Source organism: Durio zibethinus, chromosome 14, assembly GCF_047325235.1.
Source record: "Durio zibethinus cultivar Kanyao isolate XHJ-2024 chromosome 14, ASM4732523v1, whole genome shotgun sequence".
In the NCBI taxonomy this organism is placed as follows: domain Eukaryota; kingdom Viridiplantae; phylum Streptophyta; class Magnoliopsida; order Malvales; family Malvaceae; genus Durio; species Durio zibethinus.
This window is the reverse complement of record NC_143175.1, coordinates 13,736,033-13,758,324: the sequence shown is the minus strand read 5'-3', so window position 1 is coordinate 13,758,324 and position 22,292 is coordinate 13,736,033. Positions and strand designations below refer to the sequence as shown.

Genomic DNA, 22,292 nt, shown 5'->3' with positions numbered 1-22,292 from the left:
TGCAAAATTTTGTGATCTCACGTGATTTTCAAACTATCTAAAAAAAGCTAGCCAAAGGCATCACTGTAAAAAGGCGGCAAAACCCATTCTCCCAGAAAGCTCAGATCTCCAAAATGACCACAATGGTCAACTACGACACACCATCGCCATTTTCGGATTCGGACTCCGACTCCGATTCCGAAAACTTCCACGTCGGATCTGATCTCTCAAATTCCATTTTCAAAACCTACCTCGAATTTTCCTCTTCTTCTTCGTCATCACCATCTTCTTCGATCACAGCCGTCGATCTCTCCAAGATCCAATCCTTCCTAACTTCCTCTTCTTCCGGCGCTCTATCATGCCTCATATGCCTCGAACGAATTCGCCCCTCGGATCCCACCTGGTCCTGCTCTTCCCTCTGCTTCGCTCTCTTCCACCTCCTCTGCATCCAATCGTGGGCCCGCCAATCCTCCGACCTCTCCGCTGCGCGCGCCGCCGCACGTCTCCCAATCACCGCCGAAACCGCTGCCAAGCAAGCCATCTGGAACTGCCCCAAATGCCGCTCCTCCTACTCCAAATCGCAGATCCCTAGATCTTACCTTTGCTTCTGCGGTAAGCTTCAAGATCCTCCTTCTGACAACCCCTGGATCCTCCCTCACTCTTGCGGCGAAATCTGTAACCGCCCGTTGCCCAATAATTGCGGTCACTTTTGCCTCCTTTTATGCCACCCTGGACCCTGCCCGTCCTGCCCGAAATCCATCAAAACCCGTTGCTTTTGCGGCTCCTGCGAGGATTTTCGCCGTTGCGGTTTCAAAAACTTTTCCTGTAACAGACATTGCAACAAACGTTTAGATTGTAACAAACATAACTGTTTAGAGATCTGTCATCTAGGCACGTGCCCTCCTTGCCGTGCTCGTGACGTTTACCGTTGCCGATGTGGTAAAAAGGAGGAGGAAAAAGAATGTTGTGACAGGGATTTTCGCTGCGAAAATGAGTGTAAAAAGTTACTTAATTGTGAAAAACATGTTTGTGAAAGAGGATGTCATGCAGGAGATTGTGGGGAGTGTCCGTTGCAAGGAAAACGGACATGTCCATGTGGGAAAAGAGTTTATGAAGGGATGCCCTGTGATGGGACAGCTCCTGTTTGCGGTGCAACATGTAATAAGTTGTTGAATTGTGGTTTCCATAGGTGTCCTGAGAGGTGTCATAAGGGACCTTGTGTGGAGACATGTAGGATTGTGGTTAAGAAATCGTGCCGGTGTGGAGGATTGAAGAAAGAGGTAGAATTTGATTGATTGGTTTTCAGTTACGATTTTCTTTTGGCTTTTCATGAATGTTTTAACTGAATTTAGTGTAGGTTCCTTGCTATCAAGATTTGTCATGTGAGAGGAAGTGTTTGAGAATGAGGGATTGTGGACGCCATGCTTGTAAGCGTCGATGTTGTGATGGAAATTGCCCGCCTTGTTCGGAGGTGTTGTGCTTTTTTTTTTTTTAAACTTTAAAATGCTATTATTTTTGTTGAAATTGTTTTGTCTGTGAAATGTTATATAATTATGGATGTTTCAGGTTTGTGATAAGAGGCTTCGGTGCAAGAACCACAAATGCCCTGCCCCTTGTCATCGGTATGCTGCATGATCAAGTTTTTTTACTTTTATTTCTTCTGAGTATAGGGTTACGCAATAAAACTGTTAGATTAGGACAATGCTAAACAAAGTGAATTGCCTAGCACCTTTGTCATGTCTGTTGTAAATGGAATAGCTGTCCTTCAAAACCAAGTCGTAGACTCCTAGTTGGCTTTATCATTCTTTCCTATGAGTACTGTTCTATGAGTTCCTTTCTAGAAGGCAAAATGTGCTGACCGTGAGTTTCATTATTGTAGAGGTGCTTGTGCTCCCTGTCCGGTTATGGTGACAATTTCATGTGCATGTGGTGAGACACACTTTGAGGTGAGAGTTTGGTTATAACAGATTCTCTGTTCATTTGTAGATGGATATAACACTGCATTAAAGTGTTAAGGTCTCGTATGCCAAACTAAAAAGGATCTTAGTTGATCACCATGATGGATTTGTGGTCTTTTGGCAAATTGCTCCTCTTTGTTATTTATTTGCATATCAGTTGCTAATATGAGGCACTTTTGGATGTTGTATGATTGTTTCTATAATTTTTTGAACTAGGTTCCTTGTGGTACTGAGATCAATCAAAAGCCTCCCAAATGTCGTAAATTATGCAAGATAACTCCCTTGTGCAGGCATGCATCAAACTGCAAGGTACTATTGATTCTTCACTTTTTCATATTATTGGCTGGAGGTTATTTGTGTTACACTAGTTTCCTTCAGTCTCTGTTGTATGATGTTGTTGATAGCATGGTGATAATGCCCAAGTTTTGGTCTTATGCTTGGATTATGTATTATCAACAATCATCATGATTTCTTCTTTCATTTCTATACAACATAACCTTCATGGTGTCTACTACATATATGTCTTAGAATTTTTTAACTTACTTTATTAGCTAGTTGTGTCATATTAATAATGATCCATAATTTTTTTTTTATCATGTTCAAAAGTTTCTATATTTATGCACTTATCTCTTGTAAGTGATAGTGTTTCTATTTGTTTCATAATTTACTTACCATAAAGAAACTATAGCATATTTTGCTTAATTCTCCTAGCCATAAATTCTCATCCATATTTTACCAGCCACACAGATGCCATTATGGAGCTTGCCCCCAATGTTGGTTGCTTTGTGAAGAAGAATATCCATGTGGTCATAAGTGCAACTTAAGGTTTGCCAAATATTTAATTGATATTTGCACTTTAGAGTGTAACTTTTCTCTACATATGTTTCTGTTAGCTGATTTGTTTTCTTTTACTTTTGACATTCCAGGTGTCATGGGCCAAGACCTCCTCCAAATCCAGAATTCACATTGAAACCCAAGAAAAAGAAATCAAATCATCATACTGCGTACACTCCTGGCATCCCTTGCCCTCCCTGCCCAGAAATTGTTTGGAGACCATGTGTTGGCCAGCACATAGGAGCAGAGAGGATGGTTGGTTTTACTTCTTTTTTAAGTTGTGAATGAATAGCTGCTAATCAATCTATTTGATTGCCCTGGCCATCTACTTCACTTTGAACTTATTCTTTTTCCTTCTTTCAGATGGTTTGCTCAGATAGAGCACGATTTTCTTGTGATAATTTATGTGGAAATCTTCTTCCTTGTGGCAATCATTATTGTACGAAGACTTGCCATCCCCTGGAGATCCAGTCTTCATTGTCAGAACATCGTAAAGGAAGCGAGTCTTGTGAAGAGTGTAATCTCCCTTGCCAGAAGGTGCTAAACCTGTTATTTTTCTTGTTCCCCTCATTTATGATATTTGTCTCCTGTTAATCTTTTGTTTGCTATGTTTGCTCTCTGTCACTTGGGTAGCTTAAAAGCACAAGGCAGCTATCAGCAACTCATTTTTACCATAGTTTATCTAGTTACAAGAAACATTATTTAATATGGGGGTTTTAATTTCCTTCTGCCTTAATATTTGCCCAGGAGAGGATGCCCATATGTCCACACCCCTGTCCCCTACCATGTCATCCTGCAGAATGCCCTCCTTGCAAAGTGCTGCTGAAACGGTCATGTCACTGCAGTGCAATGGTCCATGCATTTGAGTGCATCTATTATAACAATTTATCTGAAAAGGATCAAGTGGCTGTTCGCTCATGTGGAGGGCCTTGCCATAGGTAGTTTATAAATATACTCTATTTCTCTCTCTCTCTCTCTCTCTCTCTCTCTCTCTTGCTGCTGTTTTTTAAGTTCTTGGGTTGTTTTCATTCTCATAGTATCATTGAAATTTATTTCCATGTATCAGAACTGGCACTGCCATGTGTTCCTATACTAAAAATTTTGAAATTTGTGTTGCAGAAAGTTGCCCAACTGTACACATCTATGCCCTGAAATATGCCATGCTGGTCGATGCCCTGCCCCTGACAAGTGCTGCAAAAGGGTAATAATTTTAAGTAATTCACTTTATAAGTGATAAGTAAGGAATTTTGTATATTAATTGAATTACTCAGATGATGTCCCTTGAACTTTAGCAACATTATAACAGAGTTCATAATCACAATTTGAGTTGTTATTAATTTCCTATTCCGTCTCCATCTTCTATGTGCAAGGTTACTGTTCGTTGTAAATGCCAAACCTTGAAGAAGGAATGGATATGCCAAGATGTTCAGGCAGCATATTGTGACATTGGGTATGATCCCAAAGATATATCAAAGAATCAGTTTGGACTTGGACTTCTGCCTTGCAATTCAGATTGTAAGAGCAAGGTACAGGAGGTTGATTCTGCTCTACAATTGCGTAAGCCTAAGGTTTTGGAGGTAACATCTTTAAAATTGAGTTATCATTATTCAACTTCTGTTTCATTGTTCATTTGCTTGAGCGTATGTCATTTTAGATTACTTTGAACCTTTTTAGATATTGGTTAATGATTATTCGAGAACAAGATGTATTGCATACATATTGAGTCAAGTTGCTTCTGTAATCAGCTATAACATGATAGGCAGCCTGGTGGATAAAGCAGATATTGAGTATTGGGTTCCTTATATATTTTCTAGAAATAGGAAATATTTCTTGTTTTCTTTTTCAATTATCAGATTATATAGTAACAAGAAAATTTGTATTTACATTTTTGAAATCCAACTTCAATGTTCCTTTTATTGACTAATCCTCCTTTGAGTTAGAATTTGTGGTTGTTGCTGAGATAATTACCGTACAGAGAAGACTAAATCTTCTGCCGTGAACATACAAAATGAAATATACCCCGCGCGTGTTATGCTATTATCACAGATGCTAGGACTTTATGATGACAACATTTTCTAAGTTACCCACAACAGAAATATCCTGTCAATTTACGGAGATCTATCCTGGGTTTTTCACAACAAGGGTGGGCTGCTTTGGATTTTGGTAGTGGTTTTCTGGCGTACTGGGAGAGTTGTCAAACTTGTTTCTGTGTTCTATTATTCAGTACTTCCAATCCTTAATCTTATAATTTCAGCATCTAGTCGCCAACTGGTATAAAATTTTATTTTCTCTTTATTGCCTTGCCATGCATACAGTATACTTGTTTACACTTATGTTCATCATTTTGTGGCTCTTGCTGTTAAATCTAATATCATTGCCTGCTTAATTGAAGAAAAAGGAGCCAGAAAATGAAAAGCATGTGTCAAAGCGCAGAAAAAGGCGTGATCGGATTCAGGAGGGCAAGCAAGTCTCAAAACTGCAAGTATGTCATTCTCTTCACAAGCTAAGTGATCATTTCCTAGTCACTTTTCTTTGCTTAACAACATCATCATTATTATTATTATATTTCCAACAGAAACTTGTGGGCACCTTGAAGCGGCTGCTTTTGTTTATCATCATAGTAGCAGCTCTGATTGCAGTAACATATTATGTTTACAAAGGTCTCTTGAGACTCTCCGATTGGATGAATGAAGTTGAAGTGCAACGAGCAAAAAGAAGACATCAACGCATCTGATCTTTCTCGGAATTCTTCTCATTTGAATTTTTGTTGCGTAAACTGAACATATAATTGATATTTTGGTTTCTGGCAAAACATTCTCTTTTGTCGTGTAGGTTACAACACGGTCACTCACTAAACTTTGGGGAGTGATTGAAATTTTGGAATTTTGTTTTAATGTCCCATTTGTAATACTACTCAAGCTCATTATTAATGCAATAAAAAAGTTGCCCATAAATTTGAATGAAGGCCAGCTATAATAGTTGGTGCAAAATGTAGCTGAATTAGAAATTTTAATTCAATATTTGTAAAAATATCGAGGTTTTCTGATGGAATTTCAAAACAGAATGAGAAAGAGTTAAAGGTGTTTGTGACATTCTCTAATAGTGCTAGGATGGCTATTGACTGTTGGGCTTAAACTGATGTTTGTTTCTGAGGGACTTCACCCTGTTGTGCAAAGGTGATTTTTGCTGCCCTCCGCACGCATTTGACTGGTCTCCTACATTGCCGGTTCCCTGTTTATTCTGCCGCAATTGCAGGACCTACCAACCACATTAAAAAGGTGGGCTTAAATTGGAGACAAATGGGTCAATATTTAATTTCCCTTCTGTTAGTATAGTCTTGAATATTCTAGATATGTTACACTTGACCTAACCTTAAAAAAAAAAAAAAAAAAAAAAACCACTAGAATTCATCATCAATGAATATGTAACTCATGGTAAAAAAAACCAAAACAAAATAATTTAGTGACGACTGATGAAAATTCTTGGCAAACTCCATGCCCATGAAAAATGCTTTTTGTTTTTGTTTTCCTTTTTCTGATTATTTGCTCTTTCATTAAAAGTAAATCAAGAAGTCACAGCAATTCAAAATTTAAAGATAAGAAAGAATCGAGGAGGTCTCAAACTTGGTTTTAAGGTTGGTAATGATCAAATCAAATCTTATCACAATCAATATAAAGCAACTGAAAATTTTCAATATCTTGGAAACAAACACAATTTATCCAATCCAAGTCCACTGTTCTTTAATGGGATTTTCTCATTTTTGTACAAATGAAATCAAGGAGAAATCCTTGCGAGAGTCCAATTGACAAAACATTGATGATTACTTATATCAATGTGCAGAGAGATATGATATAGTTTCACTTTTCACCATACCCTTTTTTCTGGATTTTGCAAACACTTTCCACACTACTACCCTTTGATCAATGTACGATTTTAACCAATTAGCAACCGAGTGAAAAGGGGCAAATGGAAGAGGTGGGTCACCGGCCAATCGGCCACCACCCCTCCTTTGTGTCCTTGGCCCACCTTATCTAGCTCCACAACATTTAGTTTCTTTAAATTTCTACTTTAATTCTTTGGTATTAACTTGGCATGCAAGAAACTGCTTACAAATTAATTAGGAGGCACCGTCCAATTCGGTAATAATTCTATGAAATCAATGGCCCTAGAGAATCCAATCTACACCAATTCATGAATTTTTTTTTTACAATTTTTAACCAACTCAAGTATAGTAACATCCAACCTTTAAAAATAAAAATAAATCAGACACTTGTCGAGTGATTACGTAAATCCAAAACATTTTTCTAATTCAAAGTCAATTTCCTTTATCTAACTGTGCCCCTACGTGTGAATTTTTTAAAGAATGGACCCAGTTTTTCATTCAGTTTCCTTCTGTTTGTTGGACCATTTGGGTGATGGGTTTTGACAAAATCTTGGTACCTTTATTTGGGGTGAAACAACCACGCAAGCAATGCACTTCAAGTTTCAAAGCACATGCCAAAAAGCTAAGTTCATGTCCACGTATTTTTGTTCTTTGGTTGGCTAATTGCCTTTATCATTGTCAGGTTGGCCCTAACTCAATAGTTTAGTACTTTTCTTTTTTCTTTTTAGTGTGAAATGAAACCAAATGGTCAAATTTGATCCCAACCCCAAAAATAATAAACAAGAAAAGAAAATTAACTACTCTTTAGGAGAGTAAATTAATCAAGAAATTGTCAGGAAAACAATATGCTAAAGGGCAACAAGAATAAATCATGCAATCATTTCTCCTTACTGTCACTGTTCACAAAACCCTAAACTACAGCTCAATGTTAGATGAAGAAAAACTCCTAAAAATGAAAAATCTTTGCACTCCAAAATGTATACCTGGATAAATCACTTACGGAAAAAATTAACGAAGGAAAGGGCAAAATTGTACTTTTTTTTTTCAGAGTTGAAAATCTCACTCTGAAACCATGGAGAATGCACCACTTGAGATGCTGCCATGGCTGCCATCACAAACAGTCACTGCCCTCTCCAAATTAGAAACAATGTCACCAATTGTAGGCCTCTCTTTCCCTTCCAAATTCACACAATGCATTGCAGTGTATGCCATCAGTTCCACTGCTTCAGCTTCATTCAGTTCTGGTGGTCCAACCCTCGAGTCCAAAACCTTAATCAATTCACCTGCCATAATTGCAGGAACTGCAAAATCCACCAGGCTCACCGGGGTCCCTCCTTTTTCATCATTCTTGAATATAGCTCTCTTCCCTGTCAGAAGTTCTAGCATTACAACTCCAAGCCCATACACATCACTCTTTGTTGTTAATACATTAAAGCCATAGTACTCAGGATCAATGTAACCAACTGTTCCAGCCGCCTTCATTGGCCTGTAATCTCGGACAGATTCCGGACCCATAAGGGAAAGTCCAAAATCTGAAACTCTTGCTGTCCAATTCTCATCAAGCAATATGTTAGAAGACTTTATATCCCTATGAATTATAGGTGGAACTGCATAATTGTGAAGATATTCAATCCCCCGGGCCGCATCCAAAGCAATTTTGATCCTCATTTTCCAGGAATTAAGCAGACTACTACTTTTCTCAACATTGTTCTTATCATGTAAATGATCATAAAGTGCACCATTCTTCATGTACTCATAAACCAGAAGCCTTTCATCCCTCTCTTCACAATACCCAACAAGCCTAACCAAATGCTTATGATGAAGCCTAGACAAGAATGCCAATTCTGATTCAAATGCAGTCTCTTTCTCTTGGAATTTCTTGGTTTTTTGACCTGTTTCACCTCTTTTAATTGCCACCTGACGGCCATCCAACAACTTCCCCCTGTAAACAACCCCAAAGCTACCAGCACCAATCTTGTTTTCCAATGAAAAATCATTGGTAGCAGCAGCAAGCTCGCCGAAGCTAAATTCCTCAGCTCTATCAGCATGTTTCGATGATGTTCCACTTCTTTGACGCTTCATTGCTCTTGAACTCTGGCGTCTAATTGTAGATGACCTTGACGGAGGACTATTATTTGAACCTGGACCACCACTAGAACCAGCTCTAGTTATTGTTGGCTGAACTGAATTATGTACTTTCTTTTTCCCAAAACAAACCCCAGTCCATAAACAATAAATAATACTACAAATCCCCAAAAAACCTCCAACTGATCCAACTATTGCAAAGACCAATAACCCTCTCCTCAACGCTTTAGACGGCGACGACTGCCTCAAAACCTCCGGAGGTGGAGCTTCCGGTAGTGGCGGCGATAACGGTGGTGATGAGTTGGTGAAATTGAAACAAGGTGAAGGTTTACAAATGTTACCAGAGCCAAAACAAAGGCTACTTGATTGAGGATATAACCCACACTCGTTACAAGGAGATTGAACGCAAGGCCCTGGTAAAATATCAGCTCCGAAAGGTAACTCATTTGCGGAAGAATTTGAATTTGACCCATTGTTTCCAGGCCACCCTGTACCCCAACAAACAATTGAAAAATTCCTAGTGGTTAATCCACACGTAAAATTTAAACCTGAAACAATGGATTCGAACTCGATTCCTTCAACAGCAGTCTCATCCATTGAACCCCAACAAACAACTGTCCCATTCGATCTCCTAATTGCACAACTAAACCTTTCACCAAGAGCTAACCCTGAAGCAAAGTTTAAACCTCTGTTTAAAGGAACATTTAATTGACCAGTTGAGTTTTCTCCTTTACATACTAAATCACCAGCTGAGTTCACTCCACAAACATGGGAAAACCCAGCTTCGATATTTGACATTGACATGTTCCCGAATTGCCCTTCTATGTCTTTCCCTACGGGGTTACTTCCCCAACAGGTCATCCTGTTGTTTTCACTCAATACAATCCCACAAGAAAACCCAAACCCGGATGTGATTTTACCCATTCTGTAATTATCGTTGGGTAACTCCTCACTGTTATTTCTAGTATTACCGCCCGGTCTCCAGCAGGCTACAGACGGCGTCGCATTCGTCGAAGTTGCACAAATCCTTCCGTCGCCAATGGAGAGGGATTGTAGGAACATGGTGTCATTATAATATATGCGTTTAAGAGGAAAAGTTGGGGTGTTTGTTTCCCAGCACAGGAGACTGTAACCACCAGAACGAAGGGCGCAAATGTTGGTTTGGCCACCGGCGACGGTGGAGTAAGAGACGTTCGGGAGGATGGGGACGGCGAAGGAGGAGATGTCGCCAGCGCGGTAGCAGATAATGCGTTGAGTCGGCTCGGCGGCCACGATGGCGCATACAGTGGCGGTGCCGTAGGCGACGGCGAGAGTTGAGCCAGAACCCAAGGCATGAGTTAACGGCGGGAATGAGATAATGGTGAAGAAACTAACAGCGAAAAGGAGAGGGAAGAATAGTTCCATCATTTAAAAAAGTTGAGCTCGACAGAGGAAGAGTTGGCGTTTCCGTCCGTCAGCTTCATTTGGCGAGAGAGAGGGACGGGAAAGGAAAGAGTTTTGATAAAAGAATAAAGTTTTGAAGAGAGAACGCAAAGAAGTTGAGAGTTTCAGTTTTAAAAGCGTTTTGAGAAGAAAAGGAAAGAGGCCGTGTTTGGGACCAGGTGAAATTGAATTAATGAAATGTAACCGCCAGTTTATTACTAGCAAATTTTTGAAGATTTTGTTAATCTTTTTTCTTCTTCTAATAATAATAATAATAATAATAATAATTTAAAATTTTATCTTTATTATATTATATTATATATTTTTTCTTTAGGTCCACATCAAGTTGAATATTCTATGAACAAGATATTAGAAATCTAAAATTTATTTTGAGATTTGAATTTTAAATTTTTTTAAATAAAGAAAATTAATTTAATTAAATGCCAAGCAATAATTGACATTTCTTGGTTCTTAAAGTGTTTTTTTTTTATATATTTTTAATTTTTTTCATAATTTTTAATAATTACAGTTACCACACATACCAAAAAAAAAAAAAAAAAATCTTCATCACCCTTTTTGTAAATTGACATGTAAATTTAATTTTTGACAATTGAATTGTACAAAAAATTTTATAAAAAGATTCTTTAATTTAAATTTGAATTTTTAACTTTTTTTCAAATAAAAATTTCAAATTGGATTTTCTGATTTTATCTTTTTATATACTTTATATCTTTCTTTAAATAATATTTAACTGATAAAGCTCTTTAACGTTATAATTTAAATTTGAAACTCTCCGTATATTTATATATTTTTTGTTTATATATTATTTTAAATTTTTATTCTCTTTTTGGATGCTCAAAACAAAAGCACTATTTTTGGAAAGCCAAACAAGGACGCGGAAGATAAATATAAGCAAAATCGCTAAGTTGAATTACTCGCCATATATAAGCACCACGTGTTATAAAATGGAACATCGTTTACGCTTCTCAGCAGTGAAAGACACACGCTTCTATAATAAACATATTATGAAAATGTAGTCGACATGTATTAAGAAATAGCTACCTAACTTTGACAAAAATTGTTAAATATATATATATTTTTAAATGTACAAAATTATATATTTTTTATTTTTATTTAAGGGTAAAAAAACTAGAAAGGCTCAATGAAATATTCAATTTGTTCACCTTGAATAATGAGATTAAAACAAAATTTATCATTGAATTATAATTTAATATTAAAATTTATCACTATACTTTTAGCTTTATTCAATTTTACTATTATAATTGTAATTTTATTAATTTAAAAAATAATGAAATTTGACTATTTCAAGAAAATTTTGTTGACACAAATGACGACTTTCCATTAATTTCATTATCTTTTTTCAAAAATTATCAAAATTAAAATATAATAATAAAATTCAACTTTCATCTATAATATAATACTGAAATTTGATCTTAATTCCTATATAACTTAAAAGTTTTATATATAGCACAGCATCAGTTATTAAAGAAACAAAATTTAAACACATTTTATAAATGATTTGAATTTTGAATAAAAAAAATTAAAATGAAGCTGTTTTACTTAAATTCAATTGTTCATGTAGAATATATTTGGAGTATGGTATCTTAATCTTCTAGAGCCAATTGTACTTTATCTTCTAACAATTCAAAAAAAAAAAAAAAATCAAATTGGAGTTACCGAGTCAAACAACATGAAATTTACGGCTGCTTTTTGTTAAGAAAAGGATGGTAGGTTCGTATTTTATTACAATTTCATTTGTTACTTTCACGGGTTTTGTTTTAGTTTTTTTTTTTTTTTTTAAATTAATATATGAGTCAAGCACGTTGGAGAGAGACCCAAAAAAGGGACGCTTGGTTTTTTATGTGAATATTTTTTATAAGAGATTCCCATATTTTTAATTTGAAATATTAACAACTAAGTTTGCTCAATGCTCATGTATTTGTTTTCTATAAAATAAAGGATCCCATGTACCCAATTTCCATGCTAATAATTTATTTTATTCAAAGGAAGCAATTGGACCAAAGATTTTGCATATAATATCAAAAGTAAAAGCATGATATATACTATAAATTTTAAAATATAACAATTTCAATTAATTAAATATTAATTCAAATATCATGCATAATAGAGAGATTTTTATAAGTTGTGGGTTTGAGATAATTTAAATGCTTAATGTCTTTCCATTAAGGATAGATCAAAATTGAAAGATTAAAAATAAATTAAAAATTAAAAGTAATTTTAGAACACATAGGAAGTAGCAATGGCAACAAAAATCAAACTTTCGAAACGTTTTTATAAAAATGTATTTAACCCAAAAAATTTTATTAAATATTTTAAACTTGATACCCACGAAATCAAAAATAAAATAAAATAAAAATACCAGTAAAGTCACAAGTTACAAATCATAAACATGTGCAAACAACAAATACATCAAAACATCTTATCATATTTAAAAATTAAAAAAAAAAAAAAAAGAAGCTAAAATGAACTGAAAATTTCTAAGAAACGAATGGAAGAAACAGAAAAATGAAAACGAAAATAAAAAAAAAAATTTCTTTAGAAAAATATCATGTATAAAACTGCAGGACTACCAAAGACAACAATGAACCAGAGAACATCAGAAAAAAAAAAAAAAAAAAAAAGGAAAATGAAAGATGATAGTTGAAATCCATGCAACATCGTTTAATCGGTTTAATTAATTTTGACTCAAATTATTTAAAATTAAAGTAGCTGAATTAATTTATTTTATTTTCATTAATCAAACTAAATTTTTTAAATTTAAAAATTAACTTACAGATTAAATTAATTTTTTTGATTAATTGAACAATAAAATATATTCAAGTTAAATTATATTTTAAACTCTTCATTTCTTATATTAAAAACAAACTAAATAAAATCACACAACAAAATATTTAAGTATCAAATTATTAACTTAAAATTTCTAACAATTTATAAAATAAAATGTTTTATTTCATATATTTTCAATTTTATTTAGGTTTTGTTATATTTTAGTTAATTCAATTATCGAGTCGAATTAATTGAAAATCGAAATTTTTAAAAAAATCATTTTTGATAGTTAATCAAAATTAATTTTGTGATCGGTCAATTAATTAAATTAATTTGATTCGATTGATTAATTCGATTTTAACGATATCATGAACATCCCAATTAATTAATGTATATTTTTAAGCCACCAACAATTGTATGCTTTCTTGGTAGGATGTTAAACTCTTTATTTTTATGGCTAGGATACAAATCCTTGTAAACTTAAATACGAAAAAAAATATAAATTTCCTAGTTTATTCCTTCTTTATCTATTTATTCTTAATTTTTTGTATGAATTAGATTTATTCAATAGCTTTTAAAGGGAATAAGAATAACAAATAACTCATTAACTCAATAAGTTAAATAAAACTAATTATTTAGGAAATCCCTTAAAATTTAGAAAAAAAAATGAAATTGATTTTTTTTTCTATTTTTGTAAGTAAAATGTAATTATAGGTCTTTATTGAAATAATAAGAATAATAATAATAGTAGTAGTAGTAGTAATATTTTATTAAATATATTATGATTTTAAATAATTAAAAATTTATAAATATTTTATTAATTAAATAATATATTTTTATTGAAAATTGGAATAAATGAAGTGCATACATTTACTTTTGATTAAGATAAAATAAATAATATATAATTTCAAAATTGAAAATTTATAGATTCTAATAATTTAATACATTTTATTGTACAACCTTTTTAATAAAAACGTTACTATAAGTTTTTTCTTAAAAAAAAAAAGAATTTGTTGGTCAAATTAAATTAAAAAATTGAAGAATTATTTCATTATCTTCTTGAGGGCCATTCTACATATATAATATGATGCTATGGAGTCTGGTTTGTTGACCAAAGACTTCTTTTCTTACTTTGAACTTGAAAGTAGTAGTAGTAGTTGCAAAACATGGAAGAGGAGAGAATTGTATTCTTGGTTTGACATTATTTATTTATTTATTAAACTATTATTTATATATTTGTATATTTAAATTTATAGAGAATGGGGAAGGAGATGGTGTTCATGTGATACCTCATCCTTCTTTTTTTTTTATGTTTTTATTTTATTTTTATTAATGTACATATATGTTTAACTTTTTATTTGTTATTTCATTTTTTTATTAGATAAATTTTGTAAAAAAAAAAAATCAATGAAGATAGGTATGGTAAAACATTTGGTATTTGATTAATTTTGATTCACATCAATCCAATGTAGTTACATTTAAAAAAAAAAAAAAAATTCGATCATGATTTTTAAAAAAAAATAGGTTAAGTTAGAGATGAATTTAAGGTGTTATGCCTTATCTCAAGTGCTCACGTGGCACTTCTTTAATTTTTTTTTTGTTTTTAAAAACTTTTGCTTTTTGGGTTTCTTTTTTTAAAGTTTTTTTGCTTTTGTTTTTAGTTAGATAAATTTTTTAATAAAAAAGTTAATTTAGATAGAATTTGCAAAATGACTTGTATCGATGTATTTTAATTCATCTTGATCCAATTAATGCATTTTCTTTTAATTTGAGATAATTAAGTTTAGTTTTTTTAAATCAAACTCAAATCAAAGTAAGCTTTTGGATGTTAGCCTTAGTATATATAAAATATATATTTTATTATTTGTCATTTTTTTATTTTGTAAAATTTTATTTATTAGATAAATGTTATAAAAAAAATTTAATGAATGTTGAAATAACAAAATAAAACTATATCCGATGGATTTCGATTTTGATACGATCTAATCAAATCAATTTTCTTTAAATGATAATTGAATTAAGTTTTTATTTTTTAAATAATTTGAGTTAAGTTATGACCAAATTTGAGGTATTTTGTCTTGACTTTCTTGGAGATGTATTAAAATTTTATTTTATTATTTATTTAATTTATATTTATATAAATATATTATATTAATAAAAATATTATTTAAATACTTTAATTTAATAAAAATTACATTAATTTATATTTAAAAATAAATAAACTTATTTTTAAATATATTTTCATTCATTAAAAATTGATATAAAAATTTTATTTTTTTATATTTAATAAAAAATAAAAATTTATCTCGTAATAAATGAGAGTTTAAATTTAGTAATAATTAATTTAATCCATTACTTTTCCACAAGAAAGAGGTGACGTGATTTTCACAAAAATGAACTTTTGATGGTTTGATGTGATACTTAATTGGAACTTGGGAAAATGATTGTGGAGTTCCAAGTTGATGTCTGTTTCCCCACTGAAAAGTTATAATGCATTAAACAGAATTTTATTCAGACCAGGAGATCTTGCCCACGAATTAGAAATTATTAGGATTCTACTTCCAATATATATATATATATATATATATATATATATATATATATATATATGCCTTTACTTTTACTTCTTGTTTGCAAGAAAATGTCAAAAACAAAGTTTTTACTATAAGAAATCTGAATAAAACAGGTTATATGAACATTTACTAGAGTTTTTCATGCAAATCTTTGATGGTATTAGGGAGGTTGTCAGATTGAAATCAATGGGTTTGATGCATATTGAATCAGATTTTGTAAATAGAAATATTTGCATTTATTGAGACTTGAATAATTTTATTTTTTATGTATGAACTTTTTTTTTTTTGGTTTTCTAGCTAATTGGTTAGAATAATTTTGATAATGTTACAGTATTGCTTTACTTTTTGCCAGTTTATTCATAGAAATTCCAACGAAAGAAGAATTTGAGACCCGTTTCATCGTGATGAATCAAGTTGACCAAAAAGCATATCGTTTTGGTCAAGAGTACAGAGGCAGGTAGCCAACAGCAAAGATTAAACATGCATTTGATTATGGGCCCCTTAAGGCTAATCATATTTGTTTCACAAAGGATACAACATTGGTTTAATAAATTCCAAAATTGCATAATCATGTTAAAAAATAAGCAAGACAATCAAATTTTATTTAGAGATAGGAATAATCAGTTTCTTGGAAAAATGGCTAAAATTTTATTTGTTTCTGATCATGATGTCTCCTCCATGTGAGATGTTCCAAATCCATTTCATTACAGATTCTTTCCATTCTGTCCTATTGGAATAAGAAAGGAAGATTCAAACTAAGAAACATGAACACTTAATAAACTGGTACTAGAACATTATCTTTACAAGGATCAACCGTTCTCTTTCTCTATAATGGAAATAAATAAATGGGGAGAAAAAGGAAGTGGAAAGTGTATCTGGAAAAGAGATGCCGGTGCTTCTTGCAACTGTATATATGTATGTTTACAAGCTTTTAGCCTGCTTTTGTCACTTGTATTATATATATAATAAGCTTTTGGGACAGGGAAAGCTGTAAAATTCTATTTTGATAGCTTAAGTTCCTAACATTCTGTCGGGCTGCTAACTAATTGTATACAATTTCCAGACAATTATTATCAACTGAAAGTCTAAAACTAAACAAATCAAACCATCCCTCTTTCATGTGGCCATGCTTAGGTTGTCCCTTTTGTGCTATTGCTGGATACTGCCACAGTATTTCCAGTTCGCACTATATGGAAAAATCAAACTAAGGTTAGGCATTGCCGTCGAGGAAAATTGGTTGCAATCGTTGTCTCAAAGAGGAGTCTTAAATTTGTATCCGACGTGTATTAAAGTTCGACTGGGTATATATAAATAAAACTCTATAAAACATTTTTATAGGATAAAATCATGGGACTTAATGGGTCAAAAGAGACAAAACCTTACAATTTAATACGAGGAAGATTTCCCTAGTTAAAATCTCCCTATTCCTTCCTTCAAGCATGATTTCAAACTATTTACTGAAATATAAGCATAAAGTGTTGGGAAACACAGGAAATGATATCACTCTTTTAGCTTCACTTTCCACCCCATAGATAAAGGCTACCAGGGAGGTGAAGTAGATTCCTTAAGCCTCCTTGGTTGGTGTGACAGTGGAAGGTAGATTTCGGTCCATTCCTTGTTCATAGGCGGCCACCATACTTGCTACTTCGCGTTGACACTATGCTATACAAAACAAGAATATTTTGTCCAGTTAATACATTTGAGTGTCAGAGAGGACAAGGTTCGGTCATCAGTTGTAAATGCAGTCTGGTGAGATTGAGAAAACGTGTAAGAGTTGGTATCCTTAAATGACCTTCGGGCTCAAAAAAATGTCTTCAGTGTCTGAACCTAGTTTGATCACAAGGACTTTGAAAGGGCTAACCCCTGGCAAAGCGGCCTTTTTTGCCTGTCACTGTAGGAGGCATGGGCAAAAAACAACGAAGCTTAATCGAACACGTTTTCATCTGCAAGGGTGTTTAAAAGATTGTTCCCTTGCATTCCATGCCCGGCAGTGTTAGCATGAGTTATGAGCAAAACTGTACCATTGCGAAAACTGTTGTGGCTAAATTCAATGGAGACTTGGACACTGTTCAAGCTATAAAACATCATAACCCAGCTGGTGACTTGAAATATCCTGGCATTCACGTTCATGACCTCTTTTATATCAGATCAAAATAATCTTACAAACATTCTTGCAGGTGCTCTCTCTCTCTCTTCCTCCTTGATCCATTGATACATTGATACATTCAGAGAAACGAATTAAACTTGGGACATTTGGCTAAACTTCCTAATCTATTCTGTCTGAGCCACAGCTCAAATCTCTCGCAAGATCTCTTGTAAATTTTCGAAAATTCAATTAGGCAATAAGAGCCTAGCAGCCGTGGCTTCTTGTACAAAGTAGAGTAGCAAGCAAATAAAGGATGTGTAAACTACAAATAATCACTGATAGAGAAGAAATTTACAAAATTCTGAAAGATACATAAACATCCAACAGAATTGCAAGCTTATAAGCAAAGTTACACTAAGAATCAAGAATTTTTAGTGGATCTAAATATGTAAATGGTTTACCTAATCGAATAAGAGATAGCATCACATTCATCCTTTTGCAAGTCTCTGATGACTTTCATTAACACTTCCAGCATTCAGATGCTATACAAAAGGTCATGAATCCTATAATAAGATGCTGCCTTTGGACAATAGAGATTGGCATGAAAAGTAAATATCTGATTGAAGGCCTTGTATATGATCTTTTTCCTATGCTGACCAACTAGAAGCAGGGATACCCTGCTTTTGAAACCATTCAGGCATGTGGAACCTGTCATACAGAACAGGCCTCACATCTTTCTGCAGAGAAAGGTGCTTGAGAAGTGGAAGAAGTACATCCAGAAGCTTTTCAACACAAAACCAGATGTAGAAGAGGTAAGTAAACAGAAATGGTGTACAAATTGATATTGAATGAGGATAACAAGATTTAACTAATGCAAATCCTGTTACCTGTGTATCATGTGGCTGCCCCGCAGAAAATGGAATGCATGGAATCCCATTTAGCGGTTGCAACAAGAAACTGAAAGGATTGTTGTCTACAATAACAGTTCGGCCTAAATCCCTAGATAGGCAGGAGAGATCTTTCACATGCTCCCGATACTCCCTGTTTATGTCAGAAGAAAAATTTTACCAAATGAAACAACAAAATCTTCAGTGGAACTAGACATATAATCACCACGATGTCATTTGTTTCACCACCAAATGAAACAACAAAATCCAACACAAAGGAAGCACGCATTTGCCCTAAAACATCTATGCTTGGCACAAAGCATGTTGGGAGTTTTTGGACAACTTAACTAATGCCTTTATTTGGCCAAAAAATAAATACCTTTCATATTTTAGATAGGAAACGAAACGACTTAATAATGTTTTCCTAAACTTTATCAAACAAAACTGAAATATCAAGTCATTAACATCAGCACCAATGCATTGCTACTGTACAAACATTAAGCAAAAGCATCTGATCACAGCTTAAAACGAACTTATGAAATCCTACCCAAAACTCAAAGATAATCTCTTTTTTTTTTGGAGATTCAAATTCTAGAAATTTGATGTCATCTTACATCAAGATAAACTGGAAAAAAAAATGAATTTATACATGTAACCAAATAGCCAGCCTTGGATTCAAGGCATTGTTCAACACATACAGATTTTGACCCTTATGTATGGAGTTCCAGGGGAGAGAAGCCCCCTGAAGTATCATGATTAAGGTCCATTTAGGATAGTATAGAAGACCAGGCAGATGATGGGCAATGAAATAAAAAGAACCGGTATCAGTATAATTTCACAGAAAAGAAATGTGTAACACAAAAGATGAATAGGTTTCTTCTGTTTTGATCTACAAATCAGAGAGCAAGTCGGGCAGAAGATTATAAAAGGAGCATGCATAGGAAGCAGTACTTACGTACTAATTGTAGAAGGCCTATAAAGTCGAAGACTAAATTGATTTTCAGCATCAATTCTGTCAACAAGTGGTCTAGCATAGCCTGTGGGCAGCCATTAAAAGTCACGAGATAATGCAGGGAGAGGGCAGTGGGGGGAAGAAATATAAGCAGAAACTTGAGTAACAAGTTAAAAATCAAACGGGTAATAATGAGCAAACCTTCAAGGCCAGCAGTAAATAGTACAAGCTCAGCAAATTCACTTAGTTGATTTAAAAATTCTTGCAAACCCGGGCGCTCAAACACCGTAATGTAATTGATCTTAGGTTTTCCTTCATATTCCTTTAAAGATCAAAGCACCCAAATGACAAAGTGCCTCTCTGATATAAATACCATCAATTAAAATAGAGAATGAATTATTCATAACAAACCTTGTCCGAAGACATACATTCTAGTTCAAACCACTTCAACCCAGCATCCATTGCTTGATTACGAAGGGAAGGAGGCAGACTAGATGTCTCGTATGCGCATACTAGAGTTTCATCCAAGTCAAGAACTACCTGCAGGAGCATGAATCAGACCTAGAACATCGGCAAACAATGATACACCAAACGAACAATAAAAATATTTATGATACTTAGTATATATATATATATATATATATATATATTATTTTACACATTCACCTGGTTTGAACACATTACCTTAAAGTAATCAAAGTTGGCATCTTTATACCCTCATGGGTTTATGCTTCTTAACAGAAGTTCCACATCGGAAAATTAGGCACAAGAGACAGTTAAATAAATTGTAGACCTACACCTGATATATATTTTTTGTTATTAACTTTTCATATATTGATTCAACTCCCTAATTGGCTGATAGATACAAATAAAAAAAACTAAAAATCTCCGATTCCTCAAAAAAAAAAAAGAGCATTTTTATTGCTTAACTGAAAGAAAAATAAGAATCTAATTTAGTAAAAAAGGGAAAATTTTGAAAAAAAAAAAAATCCTACCGTGAGTTTTTCGATGTGGTCTTCATCAGCGAGAACATGTGAGTCCAAAACGGCAGCGATCTCGACCGTAGCGGGAGACTCGATCTCGGTCGAGTCAACGACAGGCAAGGGCTTGAAACGGTGTGTTGAAGTCGAAGTCGTCGACGAAGAAGAAGAAAGCAAAGGATATTGACCAACGGCTCTGATGATCTGAGCAAAGATCTGAAAGAAAAAGGCCAGCCAGTTCAAAAACGCCCTCCATACTTGCGTCGACCGAGGCGAGTACACCTCGGCCTGAGTGAACTCAGCCATCGAAACTCGAACAATTTACGATAAGAAAGATACCGGGTGCGAGGCGGCTGAGCGTGCGCACGGTTTTACCGGAACCGGATCGGTTCGTTAAATACGGTTATCACTCAACGGATAAAATCTTTCTTCTTCTTTGGTGAAGAGGCTTTCGTCTCTTCTCTATCTTAGTTAAGCAGTTTTATCAGAGTTGTGATCATGGTGGAAATTCGAGAAAGTATAGAGAGAGAAATGAGAGAAAGTGTGCTGAACCACGCTCTGAGTTAGGCGAGTGAGTAGTTCTTGGCCTTTTCTTTTCTTTTCTTTTTTTTAATTTTTTCTTCTAATTTGGGAGTGTTCCGAGGTTTTCTTCGGATTAATTATTGACTTGTGTGTCGTATTTGGGCAAGTAAATTTGCCTTCCGTAAACAGGTTAAAAGATGTTTATTTCGTATAAATTTATTTTCAAAAAATATTTTTTAAAAATATTTATATTTTAAATTTTTTTTATTATTTGAATGAATTAATAAAAAAGTATTTTTTCATTATTTGATTGTTTTTTAAAATATTTTTAAATAATATTAAAAGTTATTTATTATTAAAGTATATTAAATTATTTATTATTAAAATTATTAATATTTGAGAATAATTATATTTTAATAATATTATTATTTTTATTAATATTAAAATATTAATATTTATTAACAAAATATTTATACTAATAAAATATTTACAATTTTTATTATTAGTAAATCAAAAAATAATTTTGACTTATTTTATTGTTAAAATAGTAATATAAATTTCTTAATAAATAAAAATGTAAAATTATATATTTTAAACAAAAAAAAAGAAATATCAAAAAATTCATATTAAGAAAATAATATTATATTATTATTAAACATTAATTATTAAAATAATAAAAATATTATTATATATGTTATTATTTATTATTAAAATATTAAAATAATATTATTTTATTGAAATATTGAAATATTTATGTTTAATAATATATAAAATAAAATATTTAAATTTGAAATATCAAAAGACTTTTAATGTTAATATTATAATTTATTTAATTAAAATTAAATAAAATATTGTTATTAATATAATAATATTTTAAATCTAATTAAATAAAATTTAAGCTTAAAATATTATGTTCAAAGTCTTACTTGAATAAAACTATAAAAATATTAAAAATTAAAATATTAAAAGACTTTTAATATTAATATTTTAAAAATTTAGGTATAATTAAATAAAATATTATTTATTAATATAATAATATTTTGAATCGAGTCAAATTAAGTTTAAACTTTGAAAAATCATGTATAAGGTTCAACTTGAGTAAAATTATATTTATACACATTAATAAATAATTTTACTCATAACAACTATTTTTCAAAAATTGTCTTTCCCTTTTGAAGAGGATAACATAATTTCAAGAAAAATTATTTCATTTTTGTTGACTAATAAATTATTTTTTATTGACCAGTTAATTTTTTATCAAACAAACACTTTAAAATACAAAAATTATTTTTCAAAAATTATTTTATGTGAAATAAAAGGGAG

At 32.6% G+C, this 22,292-nt stretch overlaps 2 protein-coding genes and 1 pseudogene across 3 annotated transcripts; 1 reads left to right on the top strand and 2 right to left on the bottom strand.

Annotated features, from left to right (window-relative positions):
* Positions 1 to 54: 54 nt before the first annotated feature.
* NFXL2 (NF-X1-type zinc finger protein NFXL2) lies at positions 55 to 5,725 on the top strand. Of its 2 annotated transcripts, XM_022886473.2 has the most exons (13): positions 65 to 1,259; positions 1,337 to 1,450; positions 1,546 to 1,601; positions 1,859 to 1,925; positions 2,154 to 2,246; positions 2,677 to 2,762; positions 2,864 to 3,026; positions 3,135 to 3,308; positions 3,519 to 3,709; positions 3,891 to 3,972; positions 4,142 to 4,348; positions 5,164 to 5,253; positions 5,347 to 5,725. In XM_022886473.2, the coding sequence occupies exons 1-13, from the start codon at positions 114 to 116 to the stop codon at positions 5,503 to 5,505; spliced, it is 2,628 nt and encodes an 875-aa protein (XP_022742208.2). In that variant the 5' UTR covers positions 65 to 113; the 3' UTR covers positions 5,506 to 5,725. The 2 variants fall into 2 exon arrangements, with proteins under 2 accessions (XP_089599707.1, XP_022742208.2); XM_089743581.1 differs by lacking the exons at positions 5,164 to 5,253; positions 5,347 to 5,725 and adding an exon at positions 4,712 to 5,042 and having other exon boundaries at positions 55 to 1,259.
* Positions 5,726 to 7,442: 1,717 nt separating this feature from the next.
* Positions 7,443 to 10,278, bottom strand: LOC111294423 (putative serine/threonine-protein kinase-like protein CCR3 pseudogene; annotated as a pseudogene).
* A 7,664-nt stretch (positions 10,279 to 17,942) lies between these two features.
* On the bottom strand, positions 17,943 to 21,032 carry LOC111295598 (uncharacterized). Its single transcript, XM_022889143.2, has 6 exons — positions 20,463 to 21,032; positions 19,879 to 20,007; positions 19,669 to 19,789; positions 19,471 to 19,552; positions 18,516 to 18,669; positions 17,943 to 18,410 (listed from the first exon to the last, which is right to left on the bottom strand). The coding sequence occupies exons 1-6, from the start codon at positions 20,751 to 20,753 to the stop codon at positions 18,276 to 18,278; spliced, it is 912 nt and encodes a 303-aa protein (XP_022744878.1). The 5' UTR covers positions 20,754 to 21,032; the 3' UTR covers positions 17,943 to 18,275.
* Positions 21,033 to 22,292: the final 1,260 nt, after the last annotated feature.